We start from the raw sequence: 22903 nt of genomic DNA on the forward strand, positions 1-22903 counted from the left end.
TGGCTCTCCAACATATTCGTTCCCTCTTTATTTTATTGGATCACGTTTAAAAACAAACACATCTTAGGTTTACAGTACCCCCATTCTCGTCGCCTCACGTATCAACGTCCATTATTGATATAGCTTTAAATTCATACAATTGATTTTTATGCTGCCCTATAGCCAGTTTGAGCAGTTGAGAGATATCTTTATTCACACTGAAGCTGAAATAAGCCTGGCCTGAATAAGTGCGTAATAAAACGAAGATATATTAAATTCGTTTTCCCCGTGTTGCAGTTTTATTATGAGTCATTTTTTATTTTTATTAAATTTAGACCTGGCAATCCGTCCTCTTGCTTCAGGCAGAGAAAGGTTAAATAATTTGTGCCAATCAACACTGTGTTTTGCATTGTCAAGGGCAAGCCTGGATTCTCTTATGGACCTTATTGGCATAGCCATAGGCTGGCATAATACTCTGCACTTATCCAAAAATAATAGTTTTAACCATGTGTTGAGGCTATGTTTTTACATTTACTTTGTTTACAAACATTGGAGAAAACAAGCTTATATTCTGGGTTCTGATGGGGTAGTACTACGACAGTTGAACTAAGCTCATGAGGCATTTATAAGTTACATTTTTCAATAATCAATATCATTCATTTATAAGTCCAAAAATGGATGTAGCAACTGCAGATTGCCGCTTTAATTTGTTTTATGGAACCTTATTTTGTGTAGGCCTATAGGAGAGTATGTTTATGACTTTCTGAGTTGTTCATGCACAAGTGTTGTTGGACAAGTGCAACATTCACAGTTTGTTTTGCAACATATTTTTTGTCTTCTTGCATGATGCACTGATTAAAGAACGACTATCTTGTAATGATCATGATTAGGCTATATAGCCTGCCCTATAGGCCTATTCCTCACTAACGGTTGTCTTCTTGCATATACAATGTTATTGGTGCGTAATAGGGATCACATAGGCTTAATTGTAAATTAGTTGAAATTCTCATGGCTAGATCAGGTCTACAATGAAAGGGCAATAAACAGGGATGTATAATATCAAATAAAACCCATAGTTACATAGCAATTAAACATGATAGTCCATATCTATTAGCTAGTTGTTCATGTCATATATTTTTATAGTGGGATTAAGGTTGGTGATAGCCTATGTGATCAAACTCAGTTCTATTCTGATATACACTGCATGTCACATTATACAGCACAATACAACTGGGACTGCAACTGGCTGCGGGTTCTTTAAGAGAAGGGAGCATGCTGCAAAACATTGAAATGCCGGGGCCAATAGATGACCGAATGGCAAGAGTTAGGCAGAAGGGGTGTCTCGACAGCTGCTGAAATCACTTCAGACGCACTGGAACCGAGCTATCTTTTCCAAATAATATTCATGTTTAGCACAGTTAGCACTTCATTTTGTTTCATCTTTTGATACGATGAGGTGGAGTCGCCAATGGCCTCTGCCTTTGTAGATGTTGTAATAACAATGCCAGAGAAGAGCGCCAGTATCCCCTTCACAGGAACTTGGGAACTCCTCAAATTGCGGCTTTGGCTGTAAGTAGTCTGGCTAACTATTTTACATTACCAATAGGCTATTCATCTCTATCGATTAATGTGCAAGTAAATATGTTAAAGATCATGCTACAAGGTGATGGATATGCATTTTAAGACTCCCCCAGAATCTATCCCGATGGATTATTAACAGTGCATTTTAGCCTACCCCATTTCTACATGTCTTCTGGACAGATAATGGAAACGCTTCGGACGGTGTTGGTCGCGCACTGCTCAAGGAAGTATCTTTAGGCTAAAAGATCTGAGCACAGACGGGGACATCATTTCTGCGTCCGATACTGCGGCAATAAGGAAAACAAATAGCATACTTTTCATCAACATATGAGACGTTTTGAGACGCTAATAATGAATACAACAATGGAGCACACTGGAATTGAAGAGGTAAACCAGACACACCAGCAGCACGAGCCCATCAGCTTTGGAATAGACCAGATTCTGAACAGCACGGACCAGTCGAGCAGCTGCATGCTACCCAACCGAACCAGCGACACGGATTACACGCTTGCCCCAAACGTTTACACCAATGGCTATAACAGCGTCTATAACCCGGCCTGCTCCATGGCGGCTGGACTCGCAGGTTCCTATAACGTGAATATGAACATGAATGTCAGCATGAACATGAACGTTAACGTTAACGGTGGGAACGCCGGTGGTGTTATCAGGGTGCCGGCTCACAGACCCATGCCACCCAATCCACATCAGTCCCCGACTACTCATCCACCTGGCCTCGCGGCTGGCATCCCCTCAGTGACTTCAATGCCAAGTATGGGAAATGCGGCAAACTTTACCTTCCCGTGGATGGAGAGCAGTCGAAGGTTCGCAAAGGACAGACTCACTGGTAAGATTCACCTAAACTTCTGAAAATGTATGTTTCTGTAGACAAAAATTATGTCACAAAATGGGAACATTGCTTCGTGGATTTCCCCATAGGCCTATCATATCTGATATATCCTTTCCAGTGGAAAAGAGGTTCAAACCTCAATAGAATTCGTTAAAAAGTTCAGATTGATTTGTTGTTTTTTCAGTTTAAACCACATCCTTACAAGCAGGGCATATGCCTAAGCAAAACATTGTATCATCTTCCTAAGCAAAACATTGTATCATCTTGACGCTGTCTGTGACAGACTCATTTATCAAATCATATGTGCGACTGGGCATATGGCATGAGGAATTCGATTTTACACCAAGGCCTGTCTGTATGTATCATATTAGTTCATTTAAAAGGCAAGTAAATACTTGCAGGTATTGTTATGAATATATGTTGTGTACATTTGTATAATTATATGGGTATAATGTCAACCGTTAAGATTGTCTTTCCCATTTAATAGGAGGGGAAAATGTGATAAATCACTGGCACCCTAATCAAAATGATAGCTCTCCATAACCTACAAAATGGATGACATGATTTGAAGAGATTTCTCACTTTCAAATAGAACAGATTTATTTCTGAATATAAAATGTACCGTCCAACACCATCTCATATATTTTAATAATAACAACATCATTATCAATATGCTATAATAAAGTTAATAGGTTAATGCAATAATAGTAATAATAATAATAATAATACCCTAATAATAATATAGTAGCCTTTTTGTGAGTATTGCTGTTGTTAGGCTATTAGGCTATTATTATTATTATTACTATTATTGCTTATTGTAGCAGCCTAATAACAATATAACAATTTGCTATAATAACAACAAGAAAAACCAACAGTTTTCTAGCTTATTATTATCATTATTAGGACTATGATACATTTACTTTTTGAGGCATATAGTAGCTAAGCTTTGTAGTTGTGGCAAATAGGCCTACTCTTGCTCCAATACAGAATAGGTCATAAACTAGCGAGTCAGTCTACTGCAAGGCAGGCATTGATGACGCACTCCTGCAGGTGGGTTATGTAAATAATTGTGTCTGGGCTCTACTGGCCTATTCACTAAGTCACTATTTAGGGCTATAGTTGAGTATACAGACGACTAAATAGAGAGAAGATCGCGACACTGTCACTAACAACGGACAAAATTGTTATTTTTCGTGTTTAGCATAGACAGGCTTTTTTGGCATTTCCTTTTCCACATTGAATGTCATGATAATAAATACAAATCTATAATTTATTTATTTATTATTTCACCTTTATTTAACTAGGCAAGTCAGTTAAGAACAAATTCTTATTTACAATGACGGCCTACACCGGCCAAACCCGGACGACGCTGGGCCAATTGTGCTGTGCCAATTGTGCTGGGCCAATTATTCTATTCGTGTAGTCCTTGAATAAATAAATAATATGCCATTTAGCAGACGCTTTTATCCAAAGCGACTTACAGTCATGCGTGCATACATTTTTGTGTATAGGTGGTCTCGGGAATCGAACCCACTACCCTGGCGTTATAAGCGCCGTGCTGTACCAGCTGAGCTACAGAGGACCACACATACAAGCTGTCTTAAATGCTGTCTTATTTGAATGTAACTATCTTCAACACAGTGTGGAACAATTATCCAGCTATGTCCAGACTAATTGAACCATTGAAATAAATAAAAAAGGAACATAATTGTGACAAATTCTCTACAAACTTTGAAGCATGGCATTTAAACATTTAGCGTATGGCCCGACTTGTTTATTTCCTCCATAAACCTTTGAATTTACATTTATCTTCACCATTGGGGTGTCAAGGTAAATTAGATGACATTGCGAACGCTTCAGGTTTCACCAAATGTATTGGCCTATATATGTGACACTGGCTGGTGTAATGCATTATCTATCTAGTATCGTTCACAAAAATAAATGATTTTTGCTGTAGGCCTAAGCACAAATGAAATGGCATTATTTATCTTACTCAAGTTCAGATTTCTCTTATCTTCACGCGCTTTTAGTTTAAGCTATCATAAGACCCTATTATTGCGTATAATAGGCCGATACAGTTCAGGCATTTAATCTGTAGAAGAATAATTAATGAATCAAAGTATTGTGGCTGGGATTGTGAATAGGACCTAGGCCATACTGTATATCAATGCCTACAGGTCCTGAATCATTTGACCAACGCTTTTCTAGCATTTTGGGAAATTGGGAAGTGGCATTTGGTTCAAAATCATTTTTCACGCAGGCTCTGGTGTTTTCGATTAGCCTAGAAAAAGGCACAACACTAAAGGTTGCATGGGTCATGATAGGCCTATAGGCCTACAGTTTAATATTTTCTAATTCGAGGAACATTTATTTTAAAGATTATGGAAAGAGAAGAAAGGGGTAGTAACTTATTACTGCCGTGAAAATGAAATCGTAATTCGATGGCCAGCTTTTGGACTGTACATTTTACAATGACCATAACCTCAGCTCCCACACCGCCGAGAGAGGAGATATTCTGGCATGACGTCACCACCATGAAGCTGAAAATGAAGAACATCATGGATTGGCCCGCATTAATTATTAACAATGCTATAGCGCTGTGCTTTCCTCATTAATTATTTAAACCAGAGAACAGATATGTAAACTGTAAAATATATTGTGTAAATATGCGTATCAATTGTGTTCATAGTCACAAAGGGCCTCTCGTTTAATTTGGTTTATCTTTGGTGTTGGTTATGTAGCATCATTATCACCCACCAACAAAACTAGCCTAGTATTCTATTAGGCTAACGTTTATTTTAAGTGATCACTTTTTGTTATCATTTGTGATTAACATTTGAGAAAAAGGCCTATCTTGAGATTTATTGAAAGTGTTTGAAGTATTTACAGTGTAGCCATTTGTCAACATTGTTTGAGACATTACTTGTTTTAATCACACATCGTAGGCTAATATTCGGATGTTTTTGCCATCGATTTTCATTTGAGTTAATCATTTTTGATAATATCATAGGGGCCAAATTGTATTTCCACTTTTAATAATCACAAATACATTTATTTCGGGAACCCTGATAGGCCTACTCGGCTCCAAAATATAGGAAATTAGTTTTAGTTGCTGGGTGGGCTTATTTCAGCATTCAGCGCCAGTCTTTTCGGTTGACCTAGCTTAAATGAATATCTCAAACTTTAAAGCGTTTCTCTGGATACGTGAAATAGACATATCCTTTTTAAAATAAATTATTCCCTATGATATTGAATTGCAGCGCTGCATTTCACCGCAAGTGTCAAAGCAAGTGAAACAGCGAACAGGCCTAGCATTGGAGATGTGATATTCACAACAGACCGGACAGATTGGGAGGCGCTGAAAGGGAAGAACACATGTTTTTTTGTTAATTGACTTATTGGCAGTTTGCAAGTTTCAAAAAGCAGAGAACTGCATAAACAGATTTGTCCCTTCAAGTCAACAAACAGAGTTGTTCTTATGGCTCTATAGGTTCTGTGGAAATTGGCTAATTCAAATAGAAATGTAGGCCCTTGGTCTGTTGTTGGTGGCATAGCACCAGAGCCATTTAAACTTTTACAATATCTGCATGTATTACCACAAAAACATTATATCCATACTGTATTACACTATAATCTTGAAGTGAGGTAACAAAGAATACCAATCTATACCCCTATAACCAATGTTTTTTGATGAGATTTCAGCATTAGGAGAGTTGATAAGTGGTTATGATTATTTAGAGAGCTATAAATACCTTAAAATAACACAAACCACTAACAGATATAATATGCCATTTAGCAGACACTTTTATCCAACGCGACTTACAGTCATGCGTGCATACATTTTTTTGTGTATGGGCGGTCTCGGGGATCGAACCCACTACCTTTGCGTTACAAGCGCCGTGCTCTACCAGCTGAGCTACAGAAGACCAGTTGTAAGTACTATGTAATGTGTACTGGGATTACATTGTAATAATAATAATAATAATAATAATAATAATAATAATAATTGTACCTGCGTGTTGTACCTGTGCAATGTCCCATAATGGCCAGTGAGGTTAGAGCATGCTTTATGTTAATGCGTAGAGTAAATCTAATTGTGTTCATATAGTAGTGTTCAATCTTAGTTAGAAATAATGACTTTCCTCACAAATATATTAATTTAATGATGGCTACAGTAATGGGATATTAATGGGGAAAGCCGTACTGTTTTCTCTAGAAGTTGCTTCTATTCTCAGCCAGTGTGGCAGGGGCAAGTGGCTCTGTTTTGCCTCACAGGGTAATAAATAGCAATATATGTTCATGTATCCCCGTTAGAATCCTTTACGAACATATGTATTAGATTGCTACACGCGTAATGTCCGCAGTGGGGAAGAGAGGCGCTGTCACAGAAAGGTGTTATTAAGTATAAGTGGTTTTATTACATCTCTACGGTAGAATTTTATATTTTGATATGCTTATGCTAAATCATATTACCCAGGCATCAGATTTAGTATTCTCCATCATTTCCTTTGTCGTCCCTTAGAAAAAATATATTCTCACAGATCAATTCATGCAATGTTTTCTTGAAAACAAGATACCCACCTTTCAAATAAAAATTAAATAAGACCATTGAATGAAATCAAATGTATAACACTTAACACTTTTGACCATATTCCATTTTATCTCCTTTAAGAAATACATTGATCTTGGGAATTTAATGGAGATGTGGTAGTCAAGTGAAATGTACTATAGCCTCTATGCCCATATTTGGTCTTACTCAGTTATCGGAAACAGTATTTTCTTCAATGAATAAAATAATTGTGGTAATTGTCTGTGTGTAAACACTCTGACAACAACTTCTTGCAATATGGGCTGTAAGTAAAATCAATCACATCAAATTATAAAGACTGTTACTGTAAAGAGGCTGAGGGCTAAATTTAACTAACTGCCTTGTTCCATAAATGTCTGCAGGTTTTGATAACAGACAGGTGTGTTCTGGGCTCTCGGCACACTGCTGCATTTAGTGGAATACTACAACACACTCGGCTCTTTATTTTGGAAGCTGGTCAAAAATAGCAACATCACAGACAAAGTAAAACAAAAACCTATTTTACAATGTCTAGACCTTTTGTCCAATGTCTTTTGTTCTATTGTCACACTAATTAGTCAATCATCATCCATATGAATATTGTTACATTTCAAATGTTTCAACTGTTTACTTGGAATACCTTATGTCAGAATTAAAGTTAGGTTGAAGGTTCCCTTTAGCATGTTCGACTGGATGGCAGTCTGTTTGCTTGTTACTCTTGGGTTGCATATGAACGTGCTTGAATGTGCCTGGTCCATTAGCTGGTCCACAGATGGCCTGAAATAGAAGTCTAATGTGGTATTATCTGTACCCAGACCTGCATTTTGAGCCTGGAGCAGACATGCTTGCTCCAAATGTGTGACCTATTCATTTCTATCCTCAGGCAATGAAGGGTTGGACCCTCTCTAGATAAAAAAAATATGTTTTAACACAGCACTTACAGTCACTGCAATTTTATTGCAAATGTACCCAATTTACATTTTTAATGTATAAAAATAAAATAATGTGTTAATTATTTATTCTGCCATTTAGGTTTATAACTAATTAGAGAGGTTGGGAGTGATTTGAAATGATTGTTGAGTGCATTATGTGGCTTGTGTTTCATTTGTATTTTATCTCATTTCCAAAGTGCCTCAGTGGAAAATGAATTTTGATTGCTCACACTGAATTCAGGTTGCTAAATTCTCAACACAGTACCAGTGGTCCCCCAGGACACATATGGATATGTTTTCATATGCATTTTGGCTCCTGGTGAGCTCTCTGACAGAACTAGACACATAAACATACTGTAAGACAACAGGCAGACAGCTTGTGAGGAACAGGGAAGCCTGCTCCCGATCCCTTCAACAGAAAAGTCTGTTTTACAGGTAATGGATCTATGACAATAAGGCTTTAGAAAGGATCTATATCCAAACATATTATATTACATTTATGAATGTTCTGTTTACTCATGCCTGAGGCTAGGGACAGGGGGGGCGGGGGGACATGTCCCCCCCCCACCCCCCCACCCCTACCCCCCCAACATTCTGAAATTGCATTTTTGTCCCCCTCAGTTTTATAATTGGAATGTGATACAAAATGAGGCAACAATGTGCTTTAGGACCATGTGAATGCCTCTGAGCGGTCGGGTAGGCTGTTTGGAGTGTTTACTGGATTAAAAAATATATAATATATATATAATATTATGTCCCCCCCACTTCTAAAACCAAAGTTGCGCCCCTGCCTGACGCAATAGACAATATGCACAAATAATTTTATCATGGGAAAATGCTTGAGATTGGTACTTTTCCTTTGTATCATGATTTAATTGGTAAAAAGGTTAAGAACTGTAGCGTGCACATATCGCCTAAGTTACTATGTTTGACTGGATAGGTTAAAAAGCTAACTTTAATGATTCGGCATCAAACCAAATGTGATACTTTTGGCCTAACCAATCAGTGGAATGGTCCTGTATGGTTCTGTTGGTAAAGCATGGGATTAGCAATGCCAGGGTTGTGGGTTCAATTCCTAGGGCTACCCAAACGTGAAATGTATGCACACATGACTGTAAGTTGCTTTGGATAAAAGCGTCTGCTAAATGGCATTTGTTACAAATCGTACTAAATGACAAAAAAAAAGACAAATGTAACAAATCCCCATCTTGACAAAATAGCAATGAGAGGTACTTCCAGAGTACCTCCCCCAACAGCTCCATGTGGGTCCCTGACTGTGTCTCCCTTTCTTTAGCGGAGCAGGCAGAGGACAGACAAGCAGGAGACCCCAATGGGAGGCCAGGAGCCCTCCCGGCCCTGCCAGGCCTCTGCCCTCTCCCCAAGGGGGACATCAGCAGGGTCCCTACCTGGAGCTCTATGGAGACATTAGCCAAACACTATTACCCCGAACTCGCTCACCTGCGAGACACTGGCCCACTTGCAGACTATCCCTTTCGAAAGGGTACTTGTCCAGGTGAGTCACTTCCCTGGTCTTCTTTTACATGTGTCCTTTATCTTGACCTGGTTTGTCTTCTCCTGGTTCCCATCAGGGGTGTTAAAGTACCAAAATGCATAGCTAGGTCCATAGGACAAAACTGTATGTACTGAAAAACTGTATGCATTAAATAAGAGAAAAACACATGAATATAGGACTGTTTTAACCTTGTAATCATATTACAAGGGGCAATAGCCAGTGATTAGTCATTAAATGTTGGCTAATTCCTGGTAAAAATAAATAAAAAGATAGATGATGAAATATTGAATTGAGTTAGGGATGGACAACAGAATCAACCTTATAACATGAGTGATCATGCAAGCTAAATATATGGCAAAGAATGGTATAATATGTCAGAGAAGGTTCTCACTTGACCAAGGTTAATCTCTGGAAAAACAAACTTAGTCTCTCTCTCTCTCGCTCTCTCTCTCTCAGCAGCCCTTTCTCCCTTCTCTGTGACCCGGCGCATCGGCCACCCCTATCAGAACCGGACGCCACCCAAAAGAAAAAAGCCCCGCACCTCGTTCAGCCGTGTGCAGATCTGCGAACTGGAGAAACGCTTTCACCGACAGAAGTACCTGGCGTCGGCGGAGCGCGCCACCCTGGCCAAGGCCCTGAAGATGACAGATGCACAGGTCAAAACCTGGTTCCAGAACAGAAGGACAAAATGGCGGTAGGGGCCCATTACAGCAGCGCATTACAGCAACACACTTCTAGACATCCTTTAACACTCTCGGTATTTACACTCTCAGTGTTAATGTTTTTTAACTGTCAATCCCCCCCCCCCCCCCCCAAAACTGCTTTCCATTGTTCTTGCTGCCTTATGTTTTATGCATTTTGATACATCAGATTGATACAGGAAGTGTCACAAAGTAACAACTAGGCAGCTGTTTAAATTAGAGTATGGTATGTGAAATGCTTTGCTTGAGGTGAGCAAGCTTTTGTGATGTTTTAAAGGAATATACTATATATTTCTGTGGTAGATAATGTGCCCAAGGCACAGTGAAACACCTTTTTTGCTTAGCTTAGCTCCTACTTATTATATTGACCAACTAGTCTGAATAATTGAGTGCACTGTCGATGGCAGAAACTCTTCCCCCTAATTCACTCAAATGGTTGTTTATGGTCATTTGAAATAAATGAGTGGACATTCAAATTAAAATGCCTTACCTTTATTTAACCTTTGATGACAAACAAGGAACTAAAGGGAATGCATGTACTGTAGTAGTTGTTCCTGTATATATGAGTCATCTTGTATCATATACTCTGTGATCAGATAATGGTCATTCAGTGAGATCCAACTGATCTGGCTGACCATCACCTGATATGGACAAGGATGTTTTGTTGTTATCCATATTGTGAACAACACATGGGGTCGAAGGTCATTAAATACCGTAGGAAATCCAATAGCAATAATTGGAGGTGTGATGTGCCGTCATTGTAAATAAGAATTTGTTCTTAACTGATTTGTCTACTTAAATAAAGGTTAAATAAAATAAATAAATACAAACTTTGAAAAGCTGGCACAGGATGCATTTCAATACCAGGTGTAAAAGTAAAGCCTAGGATCCTATTTCAATAGGTATTTATATGCCAGGTGTCAACACAGGGCCATGTTTTCGACGGAAACATGAAAAAATAATGGCTAAATTGCATATAATGTATAACCAGGGAATTGGCTAACTCACTTTCCTGATTTCCAAGCTAGTTTCGATGTGATTTTTTATATTTCCCCATAGTGTGTTGATAGGATGTGCATGAAGGATGTATTTGTGCCACAGCTACACTAGTAACAAGCAAATGATCAAATGAACAGCAGCGAAATCGGATTAGGATAATGTAGTTAACAATAACGTGTGGCTAATGGAAGGAGGATGGTATTTATGAAACAATATTTTAAAGGTGTTTTTCTGACCGTGTTGCACATGCAGGCCTAACCGTCACATGGAAATACACTATATATACAAAAGTATGTGGACACCCCTTCATATTAGTGGATTTGGCTATTTCAGCCACAACCGTTGCTGACAGGTGTATAAAATCGAGCACACAGCCATGCAATCTCCATAAACAAACATTGGCAGGATAATGGCCTTACTGAAGAGCTCAGTGACTTTCAACATGGATGCCACCTTTCCAACAAGTCAGTTTGTCAAATGTCTGCCCTGCTAGAGCTGCCCCGGTCAACTGTAAGTGCTGTTATTGTGAAGTGGAAACGTCTAGGAGCAACAACGGCTCAGCCGCAAAGTGGTAGGCCACACAAGCTTACAGAACAGGACCGCCGAGCGCTGAAGCGCGTAGCCCATAAAAATCGTCTGTCCTCGGTTGCAACACTCACTATCGAGTTCCAAACTGCCTCTGGAAGCAACAACAGCACAAGAACTGTTCGTCGGGAGCTTCATTAAATGGGTTTCCTTGGCCGAGCAGCCACACACAAGCCTAAGATCACCATGCGCAATGCGTCAGCTGGAGTGGTGTAAAGCTCGCCACCATTGGACTCTGGAGCAACTGTAAAGCTTGTTTGAGGAGTAATAATGGTCTGGAGCTGATTTTCATGGTTTGGGCTAGGACCCTTAGTTCCAGTGAAGGCAAATCTAAACACTACAGCATACAATTACATTCTAGACGATTCTGTGCTTCCAACTTTGGGGCAACAGTTTGGGGAAGGCCCTTTCCTGTTTCAGCATGACAATGCCCCCATGCACAAAGTGAAGTCCATACAGAAATGGTTTGTCGAGATCGGTGTGGAAGAACTTGACTGGCCTGCACAGAGCCCTGACCTCAACCACATTGAACACCTTTGGGATGAATTGGAACGCCGACTGCGAGCCAGGCCTAATCGCCCAACATCAGTGCCCGACCTCACTAATGCTCTTGTGGCTGAATGAAAGCAAGTCCCCGCAGCTGTTATAGCAGCAAAGGGGGGACCAACTCCATATTAATGCCCATGATTTTGGAATGGGATGTTCGACGAGCAGGTGTTCACATTCTTGTACAGACAGCATAATATCCATGTAAGAATGACATACATCCAGGGCCGTAACCAGGGTCTGAGTTTTAGTGAGGTCCTCCTTCCAATACATTTTAAGAAAGTTGAAGCTCATTTACTGCATTTCTATACAATTTAGAAACTCTAAAATGCTATTTGGAGAACAGCAAAAACAAGCAAAAATGACCCCAGCCATTATCTCATTGGTTGCTGTAGCTTCATTCACCTCAGTCGATCTACAAACACATAGCCTACTAGCTATACAATTAGCCGCTACATATTAACTGACATTAATTCAGCACCGGGATTAAAAAGTACAATTTAATATGCACAAAGGGATCTGTTAGCAGAAAAAATATTTTATTAACAAAAAGTGAAATAAATGAGTTTGCTTTACAGATTAATTTTGTTGTTGCAAATTTCCTGCAATTCTACACATTTTGCCGTTCTTTCAGAAAGTATTCATACCCCTTGACTTATTCCACATTTTGTTATGTTACAGCCTGAATTCAAAAGCGATTAAAAAAAAAAAAATCCTACCCATCTACACACAATAACCCATAATGACAAAGTGAAAACATGTTTTGAGAAATCTCATTTACATAAGTATTCACACCCCTGAGTCAATACTTTGTAGAAGCACCTTTGGCAGCGATTACAGCTATGAGTCTTTCTGGGTAAGTTTCTAAGAGCTTTCCACACCTGGATTGTGCAACATTTGTCCATTAAACTTTTCAAAATTCTTCAAGCTCTGCCAAATTGGTTGTTGATCATTGCTAGACAACCATTTTCAGGTCTTGCCATAGATTTTCAAGTAAATTTAAGTCAAAACTGTAACTCGGCTACTCAGGAACATTCACTGTCTTCTTGGTAAGCAACTCCAATGTAGATTTGGGCTTGTGTTTTAGGTTATTGTCCTGCTGAAAGGTGAATTAATCTCCCCATGTCTAGTGGAAAGCAGACAGAACCAGATTTTCCTCTAAGATTTTTCCTGTGCTTAGCTCCATTCCATTTATTTTTTATCCTGAAAAATGTCCCAGTCCTTAACAATTACAAGCATATCCATAACATGATGCAGCCACCACTATGCTTGAAAATATGAAGAGTGGTACTCAGTAATGTGTTGTATTGGATTTTATTTTTTATCCTGAAAAACTCCCCAGTCCTTAACGATTACAAGCATATCCATAACATGATGGAGCCACCATTATGCTTGAAAATATGGAGAGTGGTACTCAGTAATGTGTTGTATTGGATTTGTCCCAAACTGACAGTACGTTCGGAAAGTATTCAGAACCCTTGAAACATTTTTTTGTTACGTTACAGCATTATTCTAAAATTGATTTTGCAAATGTATAAAAAATTAAAAACACTTATTTACGTAAGTATTCAGACCCTTTGCTATGAGACTCGAAATTGAGCTTAGGTGCATCCTGTTTCCATTGATCATCCTTGAGATGTTTCTACAACTTGATTGAAGAACACCTGTAGTAAATTCAATTGATTGGACATGATTTCGAAAGGCACACATCTTTCTATATAAGGTCCCACAGTTGACAGTGCATGTCAGAGCAAAAACCAAGCCATGAGGTCGAAGGAATTGTCCATAGAGCCCCGAGACAGGATTGTGTCGCGGCACAGATCTGGGGAAGGGTACCAAAAAATGTCTGCAGCATTGAAGGTCCCCAAGGACACAGTGGCCTCCATCATTCTTAAATGGAAGAAGTTTGGAACCACTGAGACGCTTCCTAGAGCTGTCCACCCGGCCAAACTGAGCAATAGGGAGAGGAGGTGACCAAGAACCCGATGATCACTCTTACAGAGCTCCAGAGTTTCTCTGTGGAGATGGGAGAACCATCCAGAAGGACGACCATCTCTGCAGCACTCCACCAATCAGGCCTTTATGGTAGAGTGGCTAGACGGAAGCCACTCTTCAGTAAAAGGCATATTACAGCCCGCTTGGAGTTTGCCAAAAGGCACATAAAGGACTCTCAGACCATGAGAAACAAGATTCTCTGGTCTGATGACACCAAGATTGAACTCATTAGCCTGAATGCCAAGCATCACGTCTAGAGGAAACCTGGTACCATCCCTACGGTGACGCATGGTGGTGGCAGCATCATGCTGTGGGGATGTTTTGCAGTGGCAGGGACTGGGAGACTAGTCAGGATCGAGGGAAAGATGAATGGAGCAAAGTACAGCGAGATCCTTGATGAAAACCTGCTCCAGAGCACTCAGCACCTCAGACTGGGGCGAAGGTTCACCTTCCAACATGACAACGACCCTAATCACACAGCCAAGAAAATGCAGGACTAGCGTCAGGACAAGTCTCTTAATGTCCTCGAGTGGCACAGCCAGAGCCTGGACTTGAACCCGATTAGAACATCTCTGGAGAGACCTGAAAATAGCTGTGCAACGACGCTCCCCATCGAACCTGACAGCGCTTGAGAGAATCTGCAGAGACGATTGGGAGAAACTCCCCAAATACAGGTGTGCCAAGCTTGTAGCGTCATACCCAAGAAGACTTGAGGCTGTAATCGCTGCCAAGGATGCTTCAACAAAGTACTGAGTAAAGGGTCTGAATACTTATGTAAATATAATATTGCAGTTTTTCATTTTTATTACATTTGCAAAAATGTCTAAAAACCAGTTTTTGCTTTGTCATTATGGGGTATTGTGTGTAGATTGATGAGGGGGAAAAAAACAATTTAATCAATTTTAGAATAAGTCTGTAAGGTAAGAAAATGTGGAAAAAGTCAAAGTGTCTGAGTACTTTCCGAATGCACTGTAACACTTTGTATTCAGGACAAAAAAAGTTAACTGCTTTGCCACATTTTATTACTTCAGTTCCTTGTCGCAAATAAGATGCATGTTTTGGAATATTTTTATTCTGTACAGGCTTCCGTCTTTTCACTCTATCAATTAGGTTGGTACTGTGGGGTAACCACAATGTTGTTGATCCATCCTCAGTTTTCTCCTATTACAGCTATTAATATCTGTAACTGTTTTAAAGTCACCATTGACCTCATGGTGAAATCCCTGATTGGTTTCCTTCCTCTCCGACAGCTGAGTTAGGAAGGATGCCTGTATCTTTGTAGTGACATGGTGTATTGATGCACCATCCAAAGTGTAATTAATAGCTTCACAATGCACAAAGGGATATTCAATGTCTGTTTTTTGGTTAGTTTTTTTACCAATAGGTGCAACCTAATCTCAGAGCTTTTCGTATTACTCTGTACGTAAATCCGAGAAACTCAATTTAGTATGATATGTTATGTTTTGTATGGTATGTATTAATTTGTGGAGGTCCATTACCCATTCGTATGATATGTTACGAATTATAATTCGTATTATATGTTACGAATTTGCTAAAGGTTCAAAATGTTATGGATTTGCAAAACGTATGATATGTTACAAATTGTAGCTAGGTGGCTAACATTAGCTAGGCTAGGGGTTAGGTGTTAGGGTTAAGTTTAGGAGTTAGGTTAAAGGGTTAAGGTTAGGGGTAAAAGGGATAAGGTTAGGGCTAGAGGAAGGGCTAGCTAAAAGGGTTAACGTTAGGTTTAGAATTAGGGTTAGGGTTAGCTAACATGTTAAGTAGTTGCAAAGTAGCTAAAAAGCAGTAAGTAGTTGAAAAGTTGCTAATTAGTTAAAATGCTAAAGTTGTCCATGATGAGATGCAAACTCGCAACCTTTGGGTTGCCAGATGTTCGCATTATCTGTATTATGTAGCCATACCAAACATAACATATTATACTAATTTGAGTGTCCCGGATTTAATTTTACTATGTTACGTCTAGTCTATGAGACCAGGCCGATAGGTGCCCTTCTTTGTGAGGCATTGGAAAACCTCCCTGGTCTTTGTGGTTGAATCTGTGTTTGAAATTCATTGCTTGACTGAGGGACCTTACAGATAATTGTATGTGTAAGGTACAAAGATGAGATAGTCATTCAAAAATCATGTAGTCCATGCAACTCTTTATGTGACTTGTTAAGCAAATGTTTACTCCTGAACTTATTTAGGCTTGCCATAACAAAGGGGTTGAATACTTATTGACTCAAGAAATTTCAGCTTTTCATTTTTCATTCATTTACAAAAAATGCAAAAACATAATTCCACTTTGACATTATGGGGTATTGTGTGTAGGCCAGTGACCCCACAAAAAATCTCAATTTGATCCATTTTAAATTCAGGCTGTAACACAACAATGTGGAAAAAGTAAAAGGGTGTCAATACTTTCTGAAGGCACTGTATGTAATGTTAATATGATATCTGTGCGAGAGTGACTAACAAAATCAATGGGGGCCCCTTGGAGATCAGGGCCCCTGGGCATGTGCCCTGCGTGCCTGGTGGAATATTAAGCCATGATTACTACAAGTTTAGATAGCTGGCTAGACTAACTAGACTAATTTACCAATCAAAAATGTTTTTATTGACATGGGCTAATTGAGTGACTGTCAGTGAGTGACAGATAACAAGAGGAAAACTGCTGATGCATAACAAAGTTTCGAAATAGCAGCTTGTGTATTCTACTATTCGAACTTCTAACAGTAAGTTGAGACCCCAACTGAGTTCCCCCCCCCCCAAAGAAAATATTTAAAAAATATATATTACATACAGTGGGGAGAACAAGTATTTGATACACTGCCGATTTTGCAGGTTTTCCTACTTACAAAGCATGTAGAGGTCTGTAATTTTTATCATAGGTACACTTCAACTGTGAGAGACAGAATCTAAAACAAAACTCCAGAAAATCACATTGTATGATTTTTAAATAATTAATTTGCATTTGATTGCATGACATAAGTATTTGATACATCAGAAAAGCAGAACTTAATATCTGGTACAGAAACCTTTGTTTGCAATTACAGAGATCATACGTTTCCTGTAGGTCTTGACCAGGTTTGCACACACTGCAGCAGATATTTTGGCCCACTCCTCCATACAGACCTTCTCCAGATCCTTCAGGTTTCGGGGCTGTCGCTGGGCAATACAGACTTTCAGCTCCCTCCAAAGATTTTCTATTAGGTTCAGGTCTGGAGACTGGCTAGGCCACTCCAGGACCTTGAGATGCTTCTTACGGAGCCACTCCTTAGTTGCCATGGCTGTGTGTTTCGGGTCGTTGTCATGCTGGAAGACCCAGCCACGACCCATCTTCAATGCTCTTACTGAGGGAAGGAGGTTGTTGGCCAAGATCTCGCGATACATGGCCCCATCCATCCTCCCCTCAATACGGTGCAGTCGTCTTTGCAGAAAAGCATCCCCAATGAATGATGTTTCCACCTCCATGCTTCACGGTTGGGATGGTGTTCTTGGGGTTGTACTCATCCTTCTTCTTCCTCCAAACACGGCGAGTGGAGTTTAGACCAAAAAGCTCTATTTTTGTCTCATCAGACCACATGACCTTCTCCCATTCCTCCTCTGGATCATCCAGATGGTCATTGGCAAACTTCAGACGGGCCTGGACATGCGCTGGCTTGAGCAGGGGGACCTTGTGTGCGCTGCAGGATTTTAATCCATGACGGCGTAGTGTCTTACTAATGGTTTTCTTTGAGACTGTGTTCCCAGCTCTCTTCAGGTCATTGACCAGGTCCTGCCGTGTAGTTCTGGGCTCATCCCTCACCTTCCTTATGATCATTGATGCCCCACGAGGTGAGCCCCAGACCGAGGGTGATTGACCGTCATCTTGAACTTCTTCCATTTTCTAATAATTGCGCCAACAGTTGTTGCCTTCTCACCAAGCTGCTTGCCTATTGTCCTGTAGCCCATCCCAGCCTTGTGCAGTTCTACAATTTTATCCCTGATGTCCTTACACAGCTCTCTGGTCTTGGCCATTATGGAGAGGTTGGAGTCTGTTTGATTGAGTGTGTGGACAGGTGTCTTTTATACAGGTAACGAGTTCAAACAGGTGCAGTTAATACAGGTAATGAGTGGAGAACAGGAGGGCTTCTTAAAGAAAAACGAAAGGTCTGTGAGAGCCGGAATTCTTACTGGTTGGTAGGTGATCAAATACTTATGTCATGCAATAAAATGCAAATGAATTACTTAAAAATCATACAATGTGATTTTCTGGATTCCGTCTCTCACAGTTGAAGTGTACCTATGATAACAATTACAGACCTCTACATGCTTTGTAAGTAGGAAAACCTGAAAAATCGGCAGTGTATCAAATACTTGTTCTCCCCACTGTAGGTCCTGACCTCGGTGTCCTCATATGTAGTTACGGCCCTGCATACATCATTGTTTTCATCCAAACAAAATAATGATGATCTAAAATAAATAAGGGTGAATATTAAACAATTAAGTAAAATAATCATGGTTTATTTTATTTTTTAAAGAAAGTAGTTGTTTTGAACAATATCACTTTTTGAGGGGATTGAACACATATTTCAGGAAGGGTTTTTGCTTTTGAAAGTAGGATTTATGAGGACATATGAATATGAATATTTAGGCACTGTTTTGACAAAAAATAAATAAATCCTTCTTCCCACTGTGGAACCAGGAGACAGACAGCCGAGGAGCGCGAGGCAGAGAGACAGCAGGCCAACCGTCTAATGCTGCAGCTCCAACAGGAGGCCTTTCAGAAGACCCTGAGCCAGCCCCTGCAGCAGGACCCTCTGTGCCTGCACAACTCCTCCTTGTATGCCCTACAGAACCTACAGCCCTGGGCGGAGGACAACAAGGTGACCTCCGTCACCTCCCTGGCATCTGTGGTCTGACTGACCGTGTGTGTGTTGGTGGTGTGTTGGTGGTGTGTTTGTGTGTGTGCATCTGTGTGTGCATCTGTGTGTGCATCTGTGTGTGCATCTGTGTGTGCATCTGTGTGTGCATCTGTGTAATTCATAATGAGAATATAATAGTAATATTGAGGATTTTTCTAAGGGGAAATGTGGGTGGGCCATTTGTTGGGGAGTGACCACATATCTACAGTGGACGGATTCACATTCAAATGTATTTTATGCAGACTGTTGCATTGTGGAATTGTACAGTAATATGTTTTATTATTTAACGTGCATAACAACCGACATTAAGGACAAGGAGGAAACCTGTAGTATATTAAGTTTTCTCTATGTATTTCTTTATAAACCACGTATTCTCTTTTATAGATCATATGTGGACTTCTTGGCGTGGACAGACATACATTTAGTTCCACTGAAATGGACAATGATCAATGAGTCTTCTACGTTTTTTCAGACCTGTTTCTGTCAAGTCATTTTCCTACCTTACACTAGATTTTCACTCTTCCTTCAGCTGTCGGTCTAAACAGAGGACGGAGCTAAATCCTACCAGAAATCTAACGGACACATCGGTAGATGCCTACCATCAAGACTGTCCTGTTGCCAACAGGGAAGCACTGACTCTCAACCATACGGCAACAAAACTGGATCTGATTCCTTTAATTGGATCTGATTCCTTTAACTGGATCTGATTCCTTTGCGTTTGGCTTTGTACAATGTAGTAATGCATGTTTCCGATATTTCTGTGTGCACTTGGAATTGCCGTTGAAGTCACCAGCCTTCCAGGTGGATCCCTTTCCTGACTGCAGTTTGCAAGTAGTATTGTGGAATATCTCTTCGAGGATTCCTCATAACTTACTACATTTAAAGGTGTTTTATATTAAATGATATTGTGATTTTTTGAAAAGATTATCAAAATTGAAAGCCTCTCTTTTGTTGTTGTGTCTTGTGGTTTCGTTCACCAGAAAGGATAACTGCATAATTTCACAAAATCACACCTCCTAAAGTAAGAATGTCCTCTACTCTATCAACCTAATGTTGTTGATTATGTCACACTTATTTGCATCTTTCATTTATACTCTTTCATTTCAATATTCCATCCTTTATGACAACTTCCTCTCCATAGCCAAACCAGCAGGTCATGTTCCACATAACACCAGAGGGCTCTTACCAGTAAAGTGATTGTTACTACAGTATATACAGTTTAGTGCAACACTGGTTTTTGTGAGACTGCTTGGATGCTATCGGTTTAACGATTAACTAAACGCAACACATATTCTGGGAAACAAGGCCCAGGTGGGATGTTTTCTGAACAGTTTGTTCTAAAACCCTAGACCTTGTGGGTAGAACAGTGTCGGTGATGTATGTGAACCATGTCCACCTATAAACTGGACAGTTATCAACATCCAATATCATCCATGTCAAGTCAAAACTAAAATGTCCTATCTGAAGGCACAAAACACTGCTAACCTAGATAGATCTCTAGGGTTGGGCATATATAACTGCATTTCTCTTGTTTGTAAAGGAGGCTTCACTCTCTACTTCACATAGATCACAGATGGTTTCCCACACCAGGAAGTAGTACTTTTCCATTGTGCAGTGTTCCCATGTTGTACTGTTTACAAAAAGTCCATACCACGCTCTTGAAACTCAACGTTAGAATCCTTGTAAAATCGCATGTTCAACCACAAGTCCACAACCCTTTTTTTGTGATATCAATGGCATCAGTCATTGATATCAAGAGAATCTGGAGAATCTTCATAGTTCAAAACAACTGTCTGCCACCCTTTCTGCACAGAGATGGCGTGTTTTTTCAGTTTCGAGGGCGTCTCGCCTGGTTGAGATCCTGTCAATTGCAGGCAGTTGTCCAGGTGACGCCTACTCAACCCCCATTTCCTCTGCATTTCCATGGGCCTCTTTCATCCTGCTTTCTCCGATGCCATGAAGACGTGACTTGGCCCATTTTACAATTCCTCATCCTTACTGTTTTCAAACTGTGCATTGTGTTTTGCTACAGGTGCTTAAAGAAGCTGTGTGTTCATTAATTGTTTTACCTCTCCGCCAAAGAGCCTTATCCGTATCCAAGAAAATGTCACCACACAAGAACAAGTTTTGGAACAGGGCACCAAAATATTACTACACATCACATGTTATAAGTGCCATTTTCTATTAATAGAGATGTTCCTTTTCCAGTTTCTTAAAGTGTAAGCAAAAAACTACATGGTCAGTTGTGATTTTGGATCCATTTACAGAATAAAAGGCCTATATAAAATACTTATTTTGGATACCATACCAGAATTCACCAACCTCTTTAGCTGCCTTTGTCTAAATGAAACCTGTTAATAGTTAAATACATAAACAAGTGGTTCACACTGAGAGAAGTATCGAAGACCTCTTTTACATTTCTAAATTGTTACAACACTCAATCTGTTGAGCGTGTGAGAAAACCCAACACCTTATGTTACAGTTTCGTTTTTTTGCCCTCTGCCTCAACCCTCAATGGGATCCGGCGTCTTTAGTAGCATGTATGACTTCAAAATACTTATGAATGAAGCACGGATGTTTTGCACTGAAGATTTGCTTTGGTGGGAAGAAGTCAACACACGTCAAAGATAAACCCATTCCATAGGTCTCACAGGAGATTGGGATCTTTATCGTTTTCCTTTAAACAGATATAATCTGTGAAATATGTTTTAGGCTTTTATCTTGTCCTGAACTAAATGATTAAGAATAGCCACACAATAATGCTAAATCTTTCTTTTTTTTATCAAACAAAATTGATTTATTGTAGTATTACAAGTTGGGGCTGTCCTAAAGGTATGTGTAGTTATCTTCTAAGGGCATGTGTGCAGTGAGCATGTTGTTGTCACCAACCCAGAGAAATAAGTAGCATTGGCTTATAGTGTTTTTTTTTAACACACAAAGACAAGCTAGCCTACTGTATCATATGATATTTGACGTAAAATGGAATCTGACATGTGGAATGGAGGAGTCACCTTGCGGTAGCGACAGTTGTTTTTGTGGCATCAGCCCAGAGCTACCTGATCGTGCTGACACAAGTACTCTTATGATTCAGAGGGCGCCTGGAAGAAAAAGTGTTGATTGAGTGCATGGGCCATGTATCACCTGTACAAAGGGTTCTTGAGACAAGCCAGAGCAGACTTTGCTGTACAAACAAGACTTCAAACCACATGCATGAAAAGCTGCCATTCCTTGAATGAGTGCTCTGTTTTTATGGAGTCTTAGCAAAATACTTGAACCAGCATAAGGTTGCAAAAACTAATTATCACCATCACCATCACTTTTAAAAGAGAAGGACAGCTGACAAACCAACAATAAACATTTAACTGATGTAGAAGAAACAAACATTTCAAATCCTTAATAGGAATGAAGAATACATTAATGTGAAGCCCTAAAAGTGCTCCTGTTCTTTTGACCCACTTCAACACTTTACATTAAGTTGGTCTTGTACCTAGTAGTGACATTGTTATTTTTACACAACAACACTGAATTAACATGTTGTAGATGGTATTTTTGTTTTGCATGGCCATGGCATTGAGTGATTTCTGTAATTAGAGAAATATGCACAGTTCCTTATTCCAAACACTACTCCATTACTGTGCAATAACAAAAGTAGCAACGCTATTGTAGTGGATAGTGTTACTACACAGGTATAAATGCAATTTAATGTAATGTAAAGTGTTACACACCATTATAAATAAATTAATACAAAAAT

At 39.6% G+C, this 22903-nt stretch overlaps 1 protein-coding gene across 1 annotated transcript; it reads left to right on the top strand.

The window, feature by feature from the left end:
- Window positions 1-1911: 1911 nt before the first annotated feature.
- Window positions 1912-19605, top strand: LOC311104673 (T-cell leukemia homeobox protein 3-like; the record flags this gene model as incomplete). The annotated part of the gene is made up of 5 exons (XM_084146547.1): window positions 1912-2404; window positions 9201-9419; window positions 9876-10113; window positions 18933-19113; window positions 19537-19605. The coding sequence occupies 5 exons, from the start codon at window positions 1912-1914 to the stop codon at window positions 19603-19605; spliced, it is 1200 nt and encodes a 399-aa protein (XP_084002673.1).
- Between the last annotated feature and the right edge of the window lie 3298 nt (window positions 19606-22903).

This window comes from Coregonus lavaretus, assembly GCF_964263955.1.
Source record: "Coregonus lavaretus genome assembly, chromosome: 29".
NCBI lineage: Eukaryota > Metazoa > Chordata > Actinopteri > Salmoniformes > Salmonidae > Coregonus > Coregonus lavaretus.